Source organism: Hippocampus guttulatus, chromosome 10 (genome assembly GCF_054856545.1).
Source record: "Hippocampus guttulatus isolate MCC_2025c chromosome 10, RoL_Hgut_1.0, whole genome shotgun sequence".
NCBI classification, from domain to species: domain Eukaryota; kingdom Metazoa; phylum Chordata; class Actinopteri; order Syngnathiformes; family Syngnathidae; genus Hippocampus; species Hippocampus guttulatus.
The window spans coordinates 18,049,517-18,069,606 of NC_141270.1; the positions used below are offsets into that span (position 1 = coordinate 18,049,517).

At 40.3% G+C, this 20,090-nt stretch overlaps 1 protein-coding gene and 1 long non-coding RNA gene across 3 annotated transcripts in view; one reads left to right on the forward strand and one right to left on the reverse strand.

Moving 5' to 3' along the window:
• Nucleotides 1-11,228, reverse strand: part of LOC147199495 (uncharacterized) — a 45,555-nt gene extending 34,327 nt beyond the window's left edge. The window contains exon 1 of one of the 2 annotated variants that reach the window (XR_015102066.1): nt 11,036-11,228. This is a non-coding gene — a long non-coding RNA (uncharacterized LOC147199495). Of the gene's footprint in view, nt 1-10,759; nt 10,863-11,035 lie in introns of those variants that run through there. The other variant, XR_015102064.1, reaches the window with a different exon arrangement.
• Nucleotides 11,229-12,355: 1,127 nt separating this feature from the next.
• The window catches only part of fancl (FA complementation group L), a 40,600-nt gene continuing 32,865 nt past the window's right edge, over nt 12,356-20,090 (forward strand). The window contains exons 1-5 of the mRNA XM_086122147.1: nt 12,356-12,659; nt 13,500-13,558; nt 14,051-14,111; nt 14,930-14,986; nt 17,124-17,221. Of these exons, the coding sequence (XP_085978273.1) occupies nt 12,573-12,659; nt 13,500-13,558; nt 14,051-14,111; nt 14,930-14,986; nt 17,124-17,221 (362 nt within the window). The 5' untranslated portion in view covers nt 12,356-12,572. The remainder of the gene's footprint in view (nt 12,660-13,499; nt 13,559-14,050; nt 14,112-14,929; nt 14,987-17,123; nt 17,222-20,090) is intronic.

A 20,090-nucleotide genomic window follows, 5' to 3' on the forward strand; every position in this document is an offset into this window, starting at 1 on the left:
TTAAGCTACAATCTAACCAGGTGGATGTTTATCTTTCTTTAATTACAACTTTTTTTTTCCCTCCCAAGCATCATAAAATAAAAATCTATACTCGCATTCTCTGTGGGTGCTCATTATCCAGTTGCATATGTACACAATAGTGAAATAAAACGAAAGTCTAATGAACATTGGAATTTGACCCGATACTGTTTGGGCCATTCATAAGGTCAGGGAAATTAATTGTGCCTTCTGTTGCCGCGGAAGAGTGGAGAAAAAGGAGCAGGGAAATAAAGAGGAGAGTAAAGGTTATGTGCGGAATAAGACATCATGTGTATCTTAAACTTTATTACTTTATGAGGGAGTATAGTTTATTTGTTTTCCTCTTACATCTGTGAATATACTGGCAAACTTGAACTTGTGCCTGCATAAATGTGTGTGTGTTTGTTTGTGTGTGTGCGTGTGTGTGTGCGTGTGCGTGTGTGTGTGCACGCGTGTGTGAGAGTGTGTTAGGGTGAAGCACCTCTGGCCTTTGCTGTCATTTTGAGAACAAAAGCATCCTGCACTACATACCATTCCAAGTTGGGTTGTGCTCTGTTATTTATGGAAAACGAGAAGTGTATGGATTCAAGAAATGATGCCAAGAGTGAGAACAGCAAAAAAAATAAAAAATAAAAAAAAGCCATGATTCATTTCCCAAACCAGGGAAAAGCCAAAGGACGAGCAAATCAATGGCCGTTTGGATGAAATTTGGCCTTAAGCATTGACAGGCCCTGGAGTGGTTGGCATGAATGTAAATGCAAAAAAATGCAGTTTTCTTTATTGGCAGCTTATCTGTGTAAAGTTTCGTTATGTGGTACTTTGCTGTAATAAACATTTCACAATATATAGATTTAAAGCAGTATTTGATATGCTTTCACAAGCAGCGATAGAGCCATTGTTCTAAATACATACAGTATATTTTTATTATTTGAGCAGAAAGGAGTAAGCTGAAGAAGTGGACGTTCGTCATTTTCAGAGACAACAAAGAGATCCATCAAGTTCAAAACCAGCCAAAACAATCAAATACGCAGTGGATAAATGATGTCACACTACAACATCTAAGGCTTATTGCCTGGGCATAGGGCCAATTCACATCACTCCAGCACACTGGTTATGGAAAACAGCAGAAATGCTTCTAATGTGAGCTCGTCATCAATATACAACAGCCGCTACTGTTTTACAATGTAAATCTGATACGTAAAGCGTTTGGGTGCTTGCAGCATGTGGCCACATGTGAGGAGCAAGAGAAAGAGGAGGAGAAGGAGGAAGCGCAAGAAAGGAGCCGATCCCTGGCTGACTGCCACTCATCTAGGCACCTTCTCTAAGCAGGGCAGAAAATCAGACACGCCAGGAAAGAATTAAAGGAGAAAAGAGAGGGAGAGAAAAAGAAAAATGATTTTTTTTTTTTTTATAAATAGCAGGGCTTGCCAGAAGGCAGAGGAAATGAGAGCAAGTGAGCACTGGAAAAGAAGGGCTTGAGCTTGACACGGGGCTTAAAATTGAGAGGGGGCGGAAAGAAGGGACCTACTGCGTGAAAATGTCTCCAACCAAAGCAAGGATTAGTGTTCCAACCTCCTCCACCGCCGAGATCCGCCAGTACAACTAATCACCTTCCCAGCTTCTCTCTCCTGTCTTTTTTTCCCCTTGTTTCATTCCCCTCATCTCTTGCTTCCACTCTCCTCCACTCTTTTTTCGTATCATTTTGCCCCTCTCATTGCCATTACGCCCAAAATTAAAGCAGAATGTTCTGCCAGGCATGATTAGCTGTGAACACCTAACTAGGCAGGCGAACGGGCTGTGGTTTGACACATGTAGCGGTATTTATTTGGCAGTCTTGTGAAAGTATAAGCGGTAGGCACAAGAATATACTGCCAACCTCAAATGGTACCTACCTACCTATCTGATGAAATGGAACGACACTGATTAAAAAAAATATACGAAAAATACGACCAATCCCTCTTCTTTGTCCCTCCTCTTGTTTTCGGTATGTCACTGTCATTCCATTCCTCCTTCCACGATCCCACCGCACCACCTACTCCACCTGTCAGACACCACCCCTCCTCTCCTCCCTCACTCACTTCTCTTTCTCCTTTTGACGCTGCCATATATTTCCTCTCTTGTGACAAGGCTTCTCACAAATATGGCGGCAGCATAAACATAAACAAGTCAAATTGATCACACAATGATCCAGACGGTGGATTTTGGAGAAAAGTGAAGGGGGGGGGGGGTCTGAAAAAGACAGGAACGATTAAGCTTCTTTCTGTCCTTTTCCCAAGCTTGATCTTTCTTATTCCGTTTGTGCTGGAGTGAGGTGGGAGGTGTGTGTGTGTGTGTGTGTGTGTGGTGGGGGGGGGGTGTTAGTTGCAGTACCATCCTGGAAGAAAGCGACACTTCATAAGCAGATGCCTGGCATACGATTGCAGTCGGGGGAGTGTGTGAATTCATTCTCCTCCGCTATGAATACACGTCGCGTCTGTGTATAGGTGCAAGCACAAAATGTAATTAGGCAGTGAAGCAGAAAAGCAAGCTGCCTTTCTCACTGTTTGCATATTTTGTCCACAAATAATGGAGTACAAAGGCAATGAGAGGAAAAATCTCTCTTGAATATTCATTTACAAAATAACGGTTTGCTGATAAGGCCAAGGCATGTGATAATCAATTAGCTAAATGTTCTACAAAAACCTGGCATGGGGTTGGGAGGCGGGGAGACGGGGGGCAATAATGATAAATATGCACACACACATTTCCATCTTACAAGAAGCAAAATGACAAATTCAGCAGAAGTCAGCACCGAATAACCATTAGCCGAGATGGAGTATCACAAAGAATACAAAGAAAGTAGAGTATGTACTTGTAAAGACAGTTTTGTTTCAAGTGTTTGTTTGATAAGAGTTAGTTTGACATACTGTGTATCTAAATTCACCTGCTGTTGTCTGCATGCGTGGGATGAAAAATGTGGTAGTGAAAGATACAGAGTTCAGGTGAGTGCGTGTGTGTGTGCGTTCATGAGACATGTGGGGAGGTCAAAGGTACAGATTAGCATCAAGCCAGTTTAACTAAGAATAGCTGTTTCGGGGGGGGGGGGGGGGGATTGTTCCTTTTGCGAAACAAATTGAAGGGAATCACTCAACCAGATGTTGACTATCTCTAAGGGTGTGACTAATTATCTTATATCATTAACAAAGGATAAATGAATAAAATACAACATTAAATAAAGCTCACAATTTCAGACAAGCGGAGAGTGACAGTTAAGAAAAAATATGTCAATTAATAAGTAGGTCACAGTTACATTTGATCCCGAAATGAAAAGTGAATGTTCATGAATACGCGTAGCATTGCTTCTCAAAATGGTCACAGATTCATTCCCTGTCAATCACGCAATTTATTGTTTGAATAGCCCGTGCAGCCCTAAAATCCCGCATGCAGCTGAGTGGAAATATGCATGTAATTTCTTTTTGAAGGCCTATTAAGGTGCATGTCCAGTGTAATTAAATGGTATTACCAGCAGCGCTTACAGTATTATGCATTGCCGTGAGTACTGCTACACTGGTACTGCATGTGAAACCAATTAGGATACATGCAATTAGGGCTTGTTTCTATTAATAACAGCTAACAAATACTCGTGTAAGTTGTGCACAGCTGGTGTCAATATGAAGAATAAACGTTGCCACAGAGGCTTTCTCTCTCCTCTGCCACAAGCCCTGTGATGCCGTGCATGACATGCCGTCCTCTGCTGGCCAGAGTGTGAAATACAGCTGACCCTGCCTCAATGACTTTTTGTAGCCGTCCGGGCTGAGAACAAAGAGGCAGTGCTGTGCCAAAGAGGACTATCAGTCTCTTTCCTCTAGGGAGGACAGGGGAAAGGCATCCAAGGGGTGGGGAAAGGAGGGGTTTGGGGTCCACTGAGTAGAGTAATGCAGATGTGCTCTGCAGTCGACTCGCAGCCGAACCGGGCATTGCGCTTCATTGTGCGCCTCTGGTGTGTGTGTGTGTGTGTGTGTGTGTGTGTGTGTGTGTGTGTGTGTGTGTGTGTGTGTGTGTGTGTGTGTGTGTGTGTGTGTGTGTGTGTGTGTGGAATAAGAGGGGAGATGATATTGGGTGGGTGGTGGTTGTTGGCACCGAGGGGTGGGCTGGTAAGACATCTGTCATCATATCATCAATGCTGTCACATCAGAGAACAAATGGGCTGTGAGATTTTTACAGCCGAAAATACAAGCAATGGCAAAAGGTGTCGTTTCGTCTGATCTATTACTGCTATTTTGTGCCTTTTTCGATAAAGCACAAAAGCTCTGACCATCAAGTCAACTCATGAGAATGGTCGAATGGGAAATGGTTTTTGAGTGAGAGCACAGATGCAAATCTGACACCTCTAAAGTTATCAAAAGGCGCCACAAGCTTTTGTATGCGAACGACCTTGTCTGAGGCCCAAAGTCACTTTCGGGTGTGGAGAACCACCACTTCTGCGAGATGATGAGGGCTTTGACTTCGAGACAGCGAGCATATTATGTTTAATTTCTCTCATCACACTTTTATTTTTGAAGCGGGTCACCACACTGAGGCAAGGTGTTCTATAATGAAACCTTGACTGTGAAGAACTTCATCCGCTGCTTTGCTACCTGGTGCCTATGTGACAAGACGACCCGCTTTGTTGCCAAGAGAATGAAGGAGAGCTTTGAACTGCTGACTGACAGCGCGGGGAAGCCGTTCCAGGCGTAAATGTAAATTATTGTTACTTACACGTTTAACCCAGCACCTACAACCCCCCACCACATCCTTTCTCCCCTCACCCGGTTCCTCCTTGAGTTTGCACTGCTTTGTGGAAGGACTATTGAGGTGCGGTGGGTGAGTTGGGGTGGGGTGGAGGGTGAGGGGGGCGTGGGGGGAGGACAAAACTGACATCATGTTGCCCTCTTTTGGCTGGTATTTGCAACTGCACCTCACTGTCCTCTCACCTCAAAGGTAGCAGCACATCCATTCTCAACCGCAGTGACATTGAAGACATTTGATGAACTGGAATGATAATTAAGATGAATTTCTGGGGGAAAAAAAAGACAAGCTGGTGTAGTAAATTCTTGTAAAACTTTTTCCACTCCGAATTTATATATCCATGCATATATCCAACCCAGTACAGAAATCAAGTGTAGTACTACAGACAGTATAACACAGCTAACACAACAAGCTGAGATGATAAAAGACAATTCGATTAGAAAAGACCATGTCGCCATTTTTTGAGGTGCAGGACAAAAGATTCATAGCAGCTTGATAAACATACATAGAGCACAAGAGTGCCTGGCATTCATTAAACTTGGCCACACATTTTACAGTATTACACAATTTAATATACATAAAGATGTCAGCATGTTATGTTTTAAACACAAGGGATCACTAACACCCATGATGGGACTGAAATGAAATGTGGGTAAATCTGGAAGGTCTAATTTTGTCATTGTTTGGGTGATTTTGGGTTATTTTACAGCAGAATTGATTTAAAATCTCCATTATTTCTTATTTCATCATCAGACAAATGGATTCAAAATGATGTTGTGCGGCAAAGCACATCAGCCAGTAGCCTGAGAGGGTTCCATAGGGCAGAAAACAGGTGCAAACAGATAACGGAGATTAATCACTGACCACAGATTGGATTTAAAGTATAAAATGACATTCAATGGAGATTGAGGCTTGTATTCGGCAGTTGATCTTATTTTACATGCAGCCACTCCAGGGCTGAGCTCGCTGGCAGCGCCTGTCGTCAGGCAACACTCCAAGCTTTTTCCACAAGATGCATCTCGACGGAATCAATAGGGCCCTCACAGCATATCATTAGACATAAGTATTATAATTACTTGTGTTATTAATTTTGCCTTAATACCAGGGATAATATGCTGTGTAATTCAGTCCCGTTGAGGGAAGCCAAAACAAGATCATCGCCGATGCATCTCTTATGAAAATCAATACTGAAATGGATATTCCAATAATGCCAAAGCGCTGCCCCTCTATTTGATTCTCGTGCATATCCAACAATCATTGTCTGCATTCATTTGGAAAAAAAAAATATAGAAATATGACCAACATATTTCACATGGGTGCCCGAGTCTGAGGCAAAACAATATGGATTTGTGTTGCCTTGTAAACTATTTTAATAAAAAGCAATTGATTGGGCATCGAGTAGCTAGCCTGTAGGCGTGAAGCACTAGACCCCAGTGGGTCCAGATCATTAAAGTCCTCAACTGCTGGCACACATTTGTTCAATAACAGTCTGGAACTCATGCTTCAGGGTTTGAATGGGATACAGCCGTGTCAAGCTGTTTGTGGCTGCTTTGCAGACCGCAAACGACTCAAAACCAGACAGCCCATTTTGCTGAAACATGATCGCCGTATGTGATTGGAAAGATAAATAGCACAATTCTATCTCATCTGAAACGTGCTAAATGACTATTAAATGGAAATACAGAGAAGTCTGCCCCGACCTTGTTGGCACATGACAAGAACAACGTGACACACATTACATTTAAAAAAAAAAAAAGATACCTTGTGAGTGAAGTCTGTCCTAAACATAAAATCAAGCACCCTTTGCTTTGAGTCAGACGCCACTGCTGCAATGACTATAATATGCGCGTGTAGGTAGATTCACGCACAGACTTTCTGGAGTCAAGAATCAAAGCTTTGGTGCTGCGACACAGTTTTTAATTACCAGGTACTTTATTTATGCTTAGGATTTCAATTTCTCCCCACAAAGCTGGTAATGATATTCAAAACGCCTGCTGGCAAATGTGAATCCTTATTGTCTGCCTTCTTTCCTTCCCTTTAAAATATGAATACCTAGTTGTATATGGCTTATTTGTCCTCCAGTCACTTTGTAAAATCTTTTTTCTGCGGCACATATATTTTTAAATGTGAGCCTCGCTGGAAGGAATGGCAATAAAGGGCTTTTTTTTGGGGGGGGGGGGTGTTGTGAAGAGGATCAATGTAGAATGTATTATCCTGCACTGCAGAGATTGACTTCAATAATAAAAGAATTGATCCTTTAAAGTGAAGCTTATTCTGGGCCAGCATGGTAAAGGAGGACGGCCCATTTCAATATTGCACAGATGGAGAATCACAGCATGCTATTTCACCCCCTACCCCAAAACTTGTATATTATTTCAAACCAATGTTAGATTCAAACGGCAATTACGTCGTGGAATCGCACACATTTTCAAGGAGCATATCCAACAACAGAGCCAATTTGATAAGCAAGCTAACCAATGGCATGCGGAGACACAGAAAACAAAAGGGACGTGAAGGAAGAGTCAAAGACAGATTGTGGAAGGCATGTGCTCTCGATTCACTTTATAGATTTACCCGGCTGATATGATTTTGTCATTGTCCAAAACAGATGATGCCACCATTTGCTAATAAAGCACGAGGGAACAATAACAAGCATATGGTCATTTCCAGGTACCCGACAAGCTCACTTCACGCACATTCAAGTGTACTTGTGTTGTATGCTTGTCCTACTCTCTTAAAATCTGAGATGATTAAAGAAATTAACTCGGTAGGTCAATATAATCAGACAAGAATACTTGCGCTAGGCCCTGTAACGTGTCCTTCTAAGTCATGCTTAAAATGCTTTAAAACATATTTTCTTTCCCCACTGGCCCCAAGTAACCAAATAATGTGACCCTGTGAATTTTAAACCGAAATTATGATGACGAGGGATTTCCCGAGCACACTTTTTTGGCACATGAGTCTTGGTTTTAAGGATCTGTCCATATCTGATACCACAGCATACATTAAAATAAAGAGCACGCATACAATAGGTCTCAAATTAGTATAGAAATTGACATACAGACATGCATATAGAAATACGGTACATACATTTTTATACATATTATTGTATTTGGATCTACATTGACATAATATGGGACAATCCACCAAATCTTTGCTAATTCCTTTTTGTAACACTCTCAAAATAAACTCAAGTTCTATCTTTTTTCTTTTTCTTTAGCTCCAAATTTGATGATACACATACATGCATTGAACAACGTAAAATGTGTATTGATCAATATTAGGCATGTTTTATTTTACGTCATTGCTTTTGTACTGAAACTCTTCATGGGTTTTTAGCATAAAATTAGCAAATACAGTATCGCCAAGACATTTAGATTAATAGAATGCCTACAGCAAGCACACAACATATCAATGTGCGGGATGCTTTAAAAAAAAGTGTATTTTCATGTCATTGTTTTGTGCATCTATACATTTTATTTCCTGGGGATGCAAATGGCACCAATTTATGGAATGGCTTGCATGTATAAGCATTAACACAGAATGATTGATTCCTCTGTTGCATTTGATTTATCTAATGATAAAAAATACATTACATTGTTATTTATTAGCGTACGCAGGCTCGAACGACAAGTGGACGCAGCTAAGTCGTCGGTGGGTACCCGCTTGCCTTCTCTCAACTAAAAAAACGACACTATTGATTTATGACCTCATTAATTTCAACCAATGGGGAATAAGCTTGCTTGTAACCAAATAATTTACATTTCTTAAATTTCTCTTTCAAATTATGTTGTTTGGATACGTCACAATTTATAACCTATCTGTCGCGCTCTCAAACTTTATGCCGTTTAGTGAGGCGACTGTATGTCAGAGAAAGCAGATTATTTTGGTTTACCCAATTTTCACTTTGGGTTTTTTTTGGTCACCTTTTTACTCCAAAAATCTATGTTTTGCTGCATCGTGGATGGAAAGCACTGTGCATGCGTGTGGATCTTACTCTCAATCTGACCGCCCCTGCCTCCCTCCCCCTCATAAAAATTAAATGTAACATTGTGTTTTATAAAATTAAGATGTGGCTGCTCCATTTGACCAGGTACGTATGTTTTAGGATTATTTGGTCACTTTGTGACCTATAAAATGTCAAAATATGAAGAAAAACGAACTTTCTGCCCCGTATCCGCAATCAGCTGAAAAACCACGTGATCGGTCCTGATTTCCAACCACATGATCGGACCATGACATGCCTAATGATGACCACAAAAAGGTAAACATTTACAGTAGTTTTACAACCTAGAATGAATTAATCTGAGAAATCACTGAGGAAGTAACACAATTATTTTTTTTGTTTTAACAGATTTCTTTTTTTCCCCAATCAACACTCAACATTCCAAATGTTTCAGAATAACAGAATGATCACACATGCTGCAATTTAGTTTTCTGACGGATTCCATCCGTCACACTCTCCAATAGTAAATTTAATGAGAATTGAACAATCTGGGAAGGTACAAGCTTCCTTCTAGCCCTGCAAAATGTACAAATGCCTCAGATTCCATTAAGTAGACCAATGGCGTCGATTAAATTCAAATTGTAATTTGGGCAATAGAAACCGTCTCCAATGTACTGTATCCCTATTTCTGATTTTGTATGTGCCTTAATGTTAAAAATGATATGTTTAATATGTCATACAGCTGGTGTTACTTTCAAAATTTTATTTGTAGTGTAAAGCCAATTGACACCAAGACACACACAAACCAAAAGCAACTTTCCATCTAGGGCCCCTGGTCACCGATTGGAAGAGGTGTGGGGGGCTAGGGCAGACACATGCTGCCTGTAATCCCATCAACTCTTGTCAGTCAGCAGTCTGGATAGAAACCTTTCTAAGAGACCTGTAATCCATAGCTAAAACCTCACACACTGTCCTCCCGCTTATCTAGAAACACACATACAGTATACATGCACACTAACGCATCAATAAACCCGCACCCAAACACACGCACACACATACATGGACACACACAGCTAAACATTCTTCGAAACACTTGATGGCTGCTTCACTCAATTTGCATAAATCAAGAGCGAAGCATGGACAGAGTTCCCAATGCGTTCCATCAGGCGACCAGTGCATTTAATAGGGAGTTCAACTTTTGATTAAGGTAAAGTTCAAATTGACAATAGTGGGTAATAGACAAGAAGTGGGTGAAAACAGAATTTGCGTTTGTTTGATTTTATCCCGAATTCACTTTAATTTTGGAAACAGAAGAGAGCGAGAGAGAGAGAGAGTTCTACAATCTGAGGTGTTTGACGGAAACACTACAATATAATAAATGTGTCTTACTCAAACAATAGAATTCTATAAGGCAAAGCAAGGTAGCTTTATTTAGATAGCACATTTCATCCACAAAGTGTGCTTCAGGTTGTCCATTTACTTCAATATGGTTAAAAATGTGGAAACACGTATTTCATCATCTTAAGTATTTGGTTCTAAAAACACTATTACTGTCAAAAGACGAGGGTGCCAACTCAAAATTTTGCAGCAAAACAAGAATAAGGGAATACATCATTGTGTACGCACAAATTATTAAATCTATTCAAATCTATCTAAACAATCGATCAACAGTCCTGGGAACAACACGTGCCATTAACATTCACATGCAAAACACCATGACAAAAAAAGGACTGCGAGGGATAAAGACTTTTCGGACACCCCAGTTCTTTTCAAAAGCCAGCGAAACAGGGAGATGAGGGGGGGGGGGAGCGAGAGAGAGAGAGAGAGACGAAGGGTGCAGGACCCACACGGTGTAGTTCCAGCCAATTGCATTCCAGAGAAGTGACCATGGCCAGTGATAAACAAAGCACCATAGATCATCCCTCATGTAGACGGAGCCCAGCAGTGGAGACAGAGGATGTGAGAGCAGTCAGACTTCGAGGCAGAGAAGGAGAAGCAGACCAAGACAGATGACAACAGAGATCTCACCGCCTCTATGCATCTGCCTCTCTTCTTCTATCCTCTCTTGCTAACATTTTGATGCAGTTTTTGCCACCGGAATGCCATGAAAGCCAGTCATGCTGCATGCTTGTAGATTTTCTTTCCAAAGAGTGAGCCACAGAGAAAGGCTGAGAAAGAAGAGGGAGGGGAAAATACTGCTGCTTCCCCTACGGCTACATTTCGTCCTTTCAAATAAATCCTTTGGTTGTTCCAATTTCCCGAAAGAGACCAAAAAATAAATAAAAATAAAAATATGCAACTTACCCAATCACAGACACAACATTCAGGATCATTAGAGCCCAGTGTGCACCGCAACAGCTGATATATTCCTCCAAAACAGATGTGCAAGAAGGGGCTGTGAGGTTCTCTCTCTTTTGTTTGTGAGCTGAATAGCTAGGTTCTTCTGTTTGCATCAGCCGGCTGTTTGTTGCAGCTTTGAAGCAGGTGGATGACAAAAACATCAATCTCTCTAGGCACATTGTGTGTGGCAAGCATGCATTGAAGCACATCTCTTACTGGCTTTGTACAGTACATTGACACATTCGAATTCTCATCTTACACATTCCGGGTGGAATATGAGCCAAAAAGCCTAGTGGAGGTGTGCTGTAGTCAAACCATTGTTACTTATTGTGTACAGTATATTGTTTGATGCGTGCAATAATTATCTTAATTATAAAAATTAAGCTACAATGTATACATTTCATGGATTCTTTAGCTCTGAACTGATATTTTTCATAAAAACAAACAGCTGTCAACTATATTCAGTTTTTTTCCTGCACTGATCTGACATTATGTAAGTATATCTTAATTTTTAAGGGTATAATAACACAGAACCTTTCTATACTTGGCATGCTAAAGTGACATGGCTGGTACTGACCTGAAGTCAGCCCAAAGGCTCTGAGCAATACCTGTTTCATTGGTTACTATGATGGTAGTACCAGCCAAGACTCCTTTGAACGTAGAATTGTGATGACTGTTTTTTCTTTTCCTTTTTACAATTTTTGCTTGCCTTCACTTTTGTCACTGTGTTGTTTTATTGTGTGTTTTATATGTTCAATAAACAAACAAACAAGACTCGAAGTAAATGGTTTCTCATCACACTTTGCAAACCAAAATTAGCATTTTGTACCCCTTGTCAAAACACATTTCCTCTACCCGTTCTCCCAGTGCGTGTGTAGGTTTTCTCCGGGTTCTACGGTTTCCTGCCGCATCTCAAAAACATGGGTGGCAGGTTAATGGAACACTCTAAATTGTTCCTAAGTGTGAGCCTGAGTGTGAGTGTGGATGGTTGTTCGTATGTGCCCTGCGATTGGCTGGCGACCAGTTCAGGGTGTACCACGCCTGCTGCCGGAAGACAGCTGGGATAGGCTCCTGCAAGCTATATAAACAATGTTAAACAACTTGCACAGAAAGTTAAATGCTTCCTTCAGGAAGTGGTTAAAGCTAAAACAGATGATGTCGTGTATTTATTACGTGAAAGTACTGAGGACAATGTGAAAGTCGAAGTCGTTCAATGTACAAGATTTCCATCGAGTTCCTGAACGCACCTCCGTGACGTTTCTTGTTTAGATGATCATGGCGGGAGACAGAGGTTACGTCCTTCATTTCTAAGATGACTAGCTACGCTCGTATAACCGTGTTTCGCGTGAAGTTTGTTTTATTTTAAAACAAAAGATAAAGTATTAGTCATTTAAGAGTCGAGTCCAGGCAACTGACAAAGCAGGTGCTTGGCATTCGTGCCACTGCTAGCGTTAGCAAAAGCAGTCTCTCGAAGTTTTACAGTTGTTTCGAAAATAGCTTGATGGCGTCTATGTTGGTAAAAGACAACCCGATTCTCTTACCCCTCAACGTGGAGAAAACGGTCTATGATGGGTTCATCACTGTCCAGGTACGTGAATGTCAGCAGGTTGTTCGAGTGACAACAGAACAGAGGTACCCCAAATAATTTTTGACCTTCGCTCGGCTCACACATCGTAACGCACGTCAATATTTCTCTTTTCATACGTTTGGATTTCGTTAGATTTTGAGGGCATTTTACGTGCAGCCACTTTCTGTTACCTATATTATGGACTTTTATTATGCTATCGCCAAGTTTCTCACTGGTTCTGGTCCATTTAGTTTTTTTGTTTACGAACAATGCACATTGGTCCCAAATGGTATACAGTACTGTGTATATAGTAGTGGGACTGCCCCGTAAAGATTGCAAGTTTGATCCCCAGTTCACCTTTGGATTGTTTATATTCTTCCCAGTATACTGAAGTCAACCATACACCAATAAGTCAATAAGGCTAATTGTTAAAATCTCTGCCAACAATGTTGGTATGTGGCACGTTGGCATCTTGACAGCATCATGGACCGATTTCTTGTTTTTTTTCTTTCTTTTGGCCATCAATCTGGCGGCATGTCCTTTTCAAATTATTCCCACCTTGTATTTTCCCATTGTTGTAATATTCACTCTTGTCAATCAATTACATAATGGCCGATTAACTGCCCACTGATACGATATAAATATTTAAAAATAGGACGAAAGATGATTCTTCAAAAAAATGCCCATTCAATTAAACTAACACCTTGTAACCAAGTTGGATAAAAACTAAATGTTTTAGGGCTCATTGTTTCAACATACAAATGCAAATTGTTTTTGTGAACATGTTTGCAAATTCATGTTGTTATTATTTGCTTATAACCTCACCATGTAATTTAGCTTCCATTTTTTTTTTTTAACCAGGAGACAGACCTGAGACTGAGAATACATCTACCACCAGATCGTCAACTCAAAAAGGCCAAGTATAAATGATCACTGATGCGTCGTTGATATAATTGAACATGTTGGTTTTCATTGAAAAAAAAATGTAAATAGACTCAAACAACTTCCTGTGTATAGTTTACATGTTCTCCCCATCCCTGCGTGGGTTTTCTCTGGGTTCTCCGCTTTCTTCCCACGTTCCAAAAACATGCATGGTAGCTTAATGGAACACTCTAAATTGTCCATAGGTGTAATTGGGAGCGTGAAAGGTTGTCTGTCTCGGTATATCCTGAGATTGGCTGGTAACTAGTACCGGGTGTACTGCGCATACTGCTTGAAGACAGCTGCGATAGGGCCCAGCACGCCCAGCCCGCGACCCTCGTGAGGAATAGCGGATTAGATAATAGATGGATGAATGAAGAGAAAGGCACACGTCTAAAAATTAGCCCCATACATTAACTATTGCATCTTTTTCATCCTTAGCTGTAGCTATAAATATGTTTCATGTTTTTTTTTATTTTATTTTTTTATAGGTTGCATTGCTGTTGGAAGTTAAAGCACCTGTTAGATGGGTATGAACACATTGTAAAGCAGGTAATATTGTCTTACTCTACAGCAGTATTTCCCAACCCTTATTGGGCCGAGATACATATATTACATTCGAAAACTCTCACTTCACACCTCCAAGCAAAAATCTCATGGAAAGCATTAATAAATGAACAATAATGATGATCTTGTGTCAATTTACTCAGAGATATACTTTAAGTGAAATCTTTCTGTTGTATGAGTGATAACAGGTTAGTAATTCTGCCATCTAGTGGATGAGCATTTACTTGTTTTGCCTGTCACTAAACAGAAATAGCATAGATAGATGGACAAAGATGTATTTTTTGTAGTTGTAGAACTAATACGTTATTGAGCAATATACTGATATTGGATCATTTCCCATGGCATACCCGGTTATCTCTCATGGCACACTAACGCAGAGTGGTTTCGAAACACTGCACTACAGATACAATTGTGATAAAAATATGTGATTGATTATGTTTGTCTGTGTCATTTCACATCTTTTGTGTTGACTGTGTCATACGTGGCATTGTTCCTGTGCACCCATCAGGCACACTTCACTCAGAGGCAGAGAAAAATATTTTTCACTGTTCAATTAACACCGCCTGGAAAATGTCCCTATTTGTTATGTGGTCCCTCTGGGTTATTTGCATGAGATTGATATTTCACCTCGGGCTGCAAAGTTCATTATTTTCGCAGCCTTTAAGCTATCATTAATTATTAAAGGAGGTGGCAGCCCCCATTAATCACAAACATTTGTTTGATTTGAATGGCTGGCTTGAGGAAAAAAAATTGTGTCACTTTATTATCTTGCCATTCAAGGATGTCTCTTCTCTCTCTTGCAGAGGCTACATCAGTCGACTGATCTTGTCGGTTTCATTCTGGAACTGAAAACTCTCTTGGTAAGCAGGGCAATGATAGATTGGTTAGTGATGCTTTGCTGACATTATTGGTTGATGAAAAAGTTCATGGGAATCTCACACTGTTGAGAACATCGATTTGGAGCCGCAGATGCACCTACATGAACGTTAGATTCTGTTCAATTAATAAATAGTGTTTATAAATATTAATATAGCATATAAATATAAGCATATTAAAAATGGGTGAGTCCAGGTCTTCAGGACCGTCTATTCAATAGCCTGAGAACAGTCGGGCGGAACAAGCGGCGGTACCTCTCCTTCTTGCAGCGTAGGTGTATCAGTCTCTGGCTGAAGGGGCTGCTCAGTGCTGTCAGGGTGGCCTCGAGGGGGTGGGAGTATCTGCATTTTTCAACACAAAATCGTCCCACCGTCTTCATAAAATTAAAAAATATACATTTTGCAGACCTTTACCGGTACCTAGGTGTTGTTACAAAAACAAACAAAAAAAAGGCATACTTTAATTCCAACATATGTAATGTCTAATGTTACAAATGTATGTACTGTAATATGTACCTGGTCTCAAAAAAGTGCGCACAGTGAACAAAACTAGTCTAGCCAGCAGCAGCAAGAATTCTTCATGCTTTCCAACATTCAAAATAACTCAAGACATTTAAAACAAAGTCAGAAATAAATTACAGCTTCTAGATCACTTAACCGTACAAAGAAGAAAGTACTATTGAGTACAGAGTCCAGACCTTGGAGGAAAAAAAACAGCTCTCTATACTTTTGCATTCAGACACGAGTTGAAATTTCAGGAAAAAAATGTTGATTATCTAAAATTGAAAATCAGTTGGGTGTTCATCATTTAGGAGTACATGAAAAAAAAGTTGAAAGACCTTAATTATTGTAATGGGAAAAGAGCATAGTTCTTAACCTGCTTTTAAAAGCATTTACACTTTATTGGTATGTTTTGAATCGTTATTCATTCATATTATATATATCCATCCATCCATTTTCCGAACCGCTTGATCCTCACTAGGGTCGCGGGGGGTGCTGGAGCCTATCCCAGCTGACTTCGGGCAGTAGGCGGGGGACACCCTGAATCGGTTGCCAGCCAATCGCAGGGCACACAGAGACGAACAACCATCCACGCTCACATTCACACCTAGGGACAATTTAGAGCGTTCAATCAGCCTGCCACGCACGTTTTTGGAATGTGGGAGGAAACCGGAGTACCCGGAGAAAACCCACGCAGGCCCGGGGAGAACATGCAAACTCCACACAGGGAGGCCGGAGCTGGAATCGAACCCAGTACCTCTGCACTGTGAAGTCGACGTGCTAACCACTGGACTACCGGGCCGCCTTATTTTTTTTAAAATTTTATATATATATATATATATATATATATATATATATTAAAAAAAAACACTGGTCAACAAACATTTTGGTGCGAAGAAAGCTTTAATGGTTCAATGATATTTAGATGCGGATGAATCGGATCAATCCGAAAATGACATTGCCTTTTCCAAATTGGCTCTAGTTTTTGAGATTTTCAATGTTGTTTTTTTTTAACAAAAGTGCTTTTGACATTAGTGTTCTCTTGTCTCTGTCCTTTCACACATGCTAGAACAGAGAGCCTTTGATATGCAAATCACGTTTCACGTGAAAATCAAGCAAAAATCTGCAATTTAAAAAAAATCTGAACGTTTGGCAAAATTAGCGATAAACAACAAGATTTTCAATTTTATTACAGCGTAAACGAGGTGCATTGTCATCCCCAAATGAATTACCAATCAATTAATCATCAAACATCAATATCTAAAACTAGAGCCAGATGAAAAAAACAAATGTAATTTTCAGACTCAGCAGCCCCAAATTACTCAGATATCATTAAAACATATTTGGCACTTCCTAAAAACATGTGAGTCAGTGTATTAAAGGATGCCTGCATATCAGGGAGCCATAGAATACACAAGTACAGAAGATTTTTTAATTTAATTTTTTTTTTAAGGGTGATTTTGGAGTGGCATGTTATACACGGGTACGTGTTTGCCATGGATTTTACTCAATTTAGCCATGACTGTGTTTTTGATTGTTTTTATTTGGGAATGAATTATGCAATGAGACGAATTGTTATGTGCTTTCTAATCTGGTGTCATTGTTGTCTCTTTCATTGTAGGAAGTATGCCTAAAAAAACTTCCTAAGTGCTACTCTATTCCGCCTCCACAATACTACTCCCAACTCATCTTGGAAATGGAAACTCTCGGGTGGGACAAGTGAGTGACACCTTTTGAAATTAAGCTCATGGCAAATGAACTTAAAATTATCTTCCAAAGAAGATAATCGTCAAATCTAAAAAAAACTAGAACAGTGGTTCTTAACCTTGTTATAGGTCCTGAACCCAACCAGTTCATACGCACATTCATCGAACACTTCATTTGTGAAAAATAAAAATGTGATTTAAAAAAAAAATAATAAATTCAACACGTAAAAAAACACATTTATTAAAAATGGGAAAAAAAGTAAATAAGATTTCAAGACATAGTGTAAGTTGTTAATTGTGCACATAACGAACCGTGCATGACGTACTATCACGACAGTCACACGCTAACTACTGAGCGAACTAAATTTCCCGCAGCACTGATCGGACAAGCAGTCATGTGATCATCTGAAGCCAGTGATGGCCAGGCGGGCGTGTTATAACTAATTGACATGTCGGGTGTGTCTTAACCTCCATGGCAGAGGCTCCGTCGAACCCCTGAGACCGATTCACCGAACCCCTAGGGTTCAATCGAACCCAGGTTAAGAACCACTGAGCTAGAAGCTTAACCTTAACAAGCAAGTTTAGATTCTACACCTTTTTTAGAAGGAGTTGAATTGAAATGAATTGCCTTAAAATTGTATTGTGAATTTTTATTATTATCCACCCATTGTGTTTATCTGAGGCTGGGTTGCTGGGCCTGAAAAACACAGACTTCCCTCTCCCGAGCCACTTGGTTCAGTTCTTCTGGGGTGTCCACCTTGTGAGAGAAACACATTTTGGCCAATTACTGTAGGTCCACATTCTTTCGGTCACAACCTGCGGGTCGATCGACCGGTAAAGCGAGTGCATGTCTGCATCACTGCACATGCAGCACCAATCCACCTGTCCATATCCTGCTCCATTAATTATTAATAGGAGGTCACTGGCTTTCTATGGTTGCTCACTTCAGACCTCTCTGCCCTAGTTGACCACCAGGCACCTTAGCTCCAAGGATCATTGCGATGATCAGTGTCATCACATAATGAACAGTGATGGAAAAGTTTCTTTTCTTCATGAACTAGTTCAGTTCACAAATTTTAAAATGAACTACTGTTGTTAAGTTCATAAAAAAATTAAATAGTTCACTGTGTTTTTTTTAAAATATGTTGCAATTAGGGGTGGGTGCCAAGCCTCAGTACCAAACTGGCCCTGGGGTTGAATTAAAAAAAAAAAGTCATATCGTTAAGCTTCACCCTTAACCATTTTGATCATGGTCTTGGAGAATGTACTCAAATTAGTTTTCAGTTGATTTACACTATATGATCGTAATATTGTACCTTCTTACCTCTCTGATCTCGTTTAAACTACAGTACCAATCAAATTAATATGTTCGTCCAAGATGCATGTTCCCAATCAAAAGTGGGTAGCCTTGCCCCACTGCTCTGTCAAGCGCGAGAAGCACCTGTGACCTCTTCCTGTGCCAATGTAGTACTATGTGATGATATTACAACAGAATACATAGTATTATATTAAAATGTATGTGCCATATAACCATGTCGTTTTTATATGTTATTTATCATATGTTGTTTTGATGTGTGGGATCGGTATGTGTTTAGCGGTGACTCCGCTGTCCTGGCCCCAACTGGCTTATGAAACCGCGCCTCCACGTCACTGTCTTGGGAGCACGGGCCGCCAAGTCAGTGACTTTGAAGGCTCAGAGGAGTGAGGTTTTACGAATAAACATGAACGCAGCGCTAGCTGGCATCATTCATGTAGGGTTAACTCAACTGCTTACGAATGTAGCAGCTGAGTGCTCCACTCTCGGCATGACTAATCGATTTACACCCAACGCAACCATTATACAAATGTCAAAGTTATTATTATTTTAGGTTTGAATGTTTGTGCCTGGAGACTGGAGATGGACGGAGAGATGACGTCGCAACGTCACTGCTTAATGCACATTGTCACACGTGCACTCAATCATTCAAATCTCAGGAGGAAACAGGCAAGCTTAACAAACATGTAGAAAATGTGCACCTGACCTCACAAAAGTGTGTTTTGCAGCCCAACTGTATGTTCCAGCCTTTTTGCTCTCCAAGATGTCTTTTACACTAAATAATTGTTGATATAATGTTGAAAAGTATCATCGGGATTTGTTCAAATAATTTCTTTTTCTGTAAATAATTGTTTTCTAAAAAAAATATTTTACATTAATGCCTTGGTGGGAAGACTCATCTGTTTTTTAAAAAGGCATTGAGCTTTTTGCTTTTTATTTTTAAACAAAAAAGTATCTATAAGAATACTGTTAAGGTACCGGATAGATAAGCATGTGTCATTCAGAGTACAGTAGTTTAAATCTTACCAATACCCATCCGAAGTTGCTATGAGCCATTCCCCTCAAAGTGCTGGCATTTCAACATTGTTGTCACCCTTTTAATCCACACTGCTGCAACTTTTACCCTACGATCAAGTGAGAAAACACTTGTTTCTTGAAATCTATTTTTTAAGTGAGCAATTAAAACATGAAACAGGACTGTAGTTTTTCATGTGCAAGCACAAATACAATCTAAGGGAGGAACCAAGCTGGGGGAGAAAATGAGCTGTCACCTCTTAAGCCCCCCATCAAGCCATGTTCCAAGTTGTCCCCTACTCCCCGCCTCTCATTTTCAGATGACCATAAAACGACAACCCACCTGCGACTTCCTGAGAACGCCCCCCAACCCGCCCTGCCAGTGCTCTAGTTTAAGGGACTAACAGTGACTTGCTATATTATTTGTCTGTCACCAATCAACATAAGAGCCTTTTTGTTCTTCTCCCTCCAAGCTTCTATCGTGCTTTACATTTGATGATGCAGGCGGCCGTACAAGGCTCATTGTTTTGATTGCCAACAGTGATTGCCTACA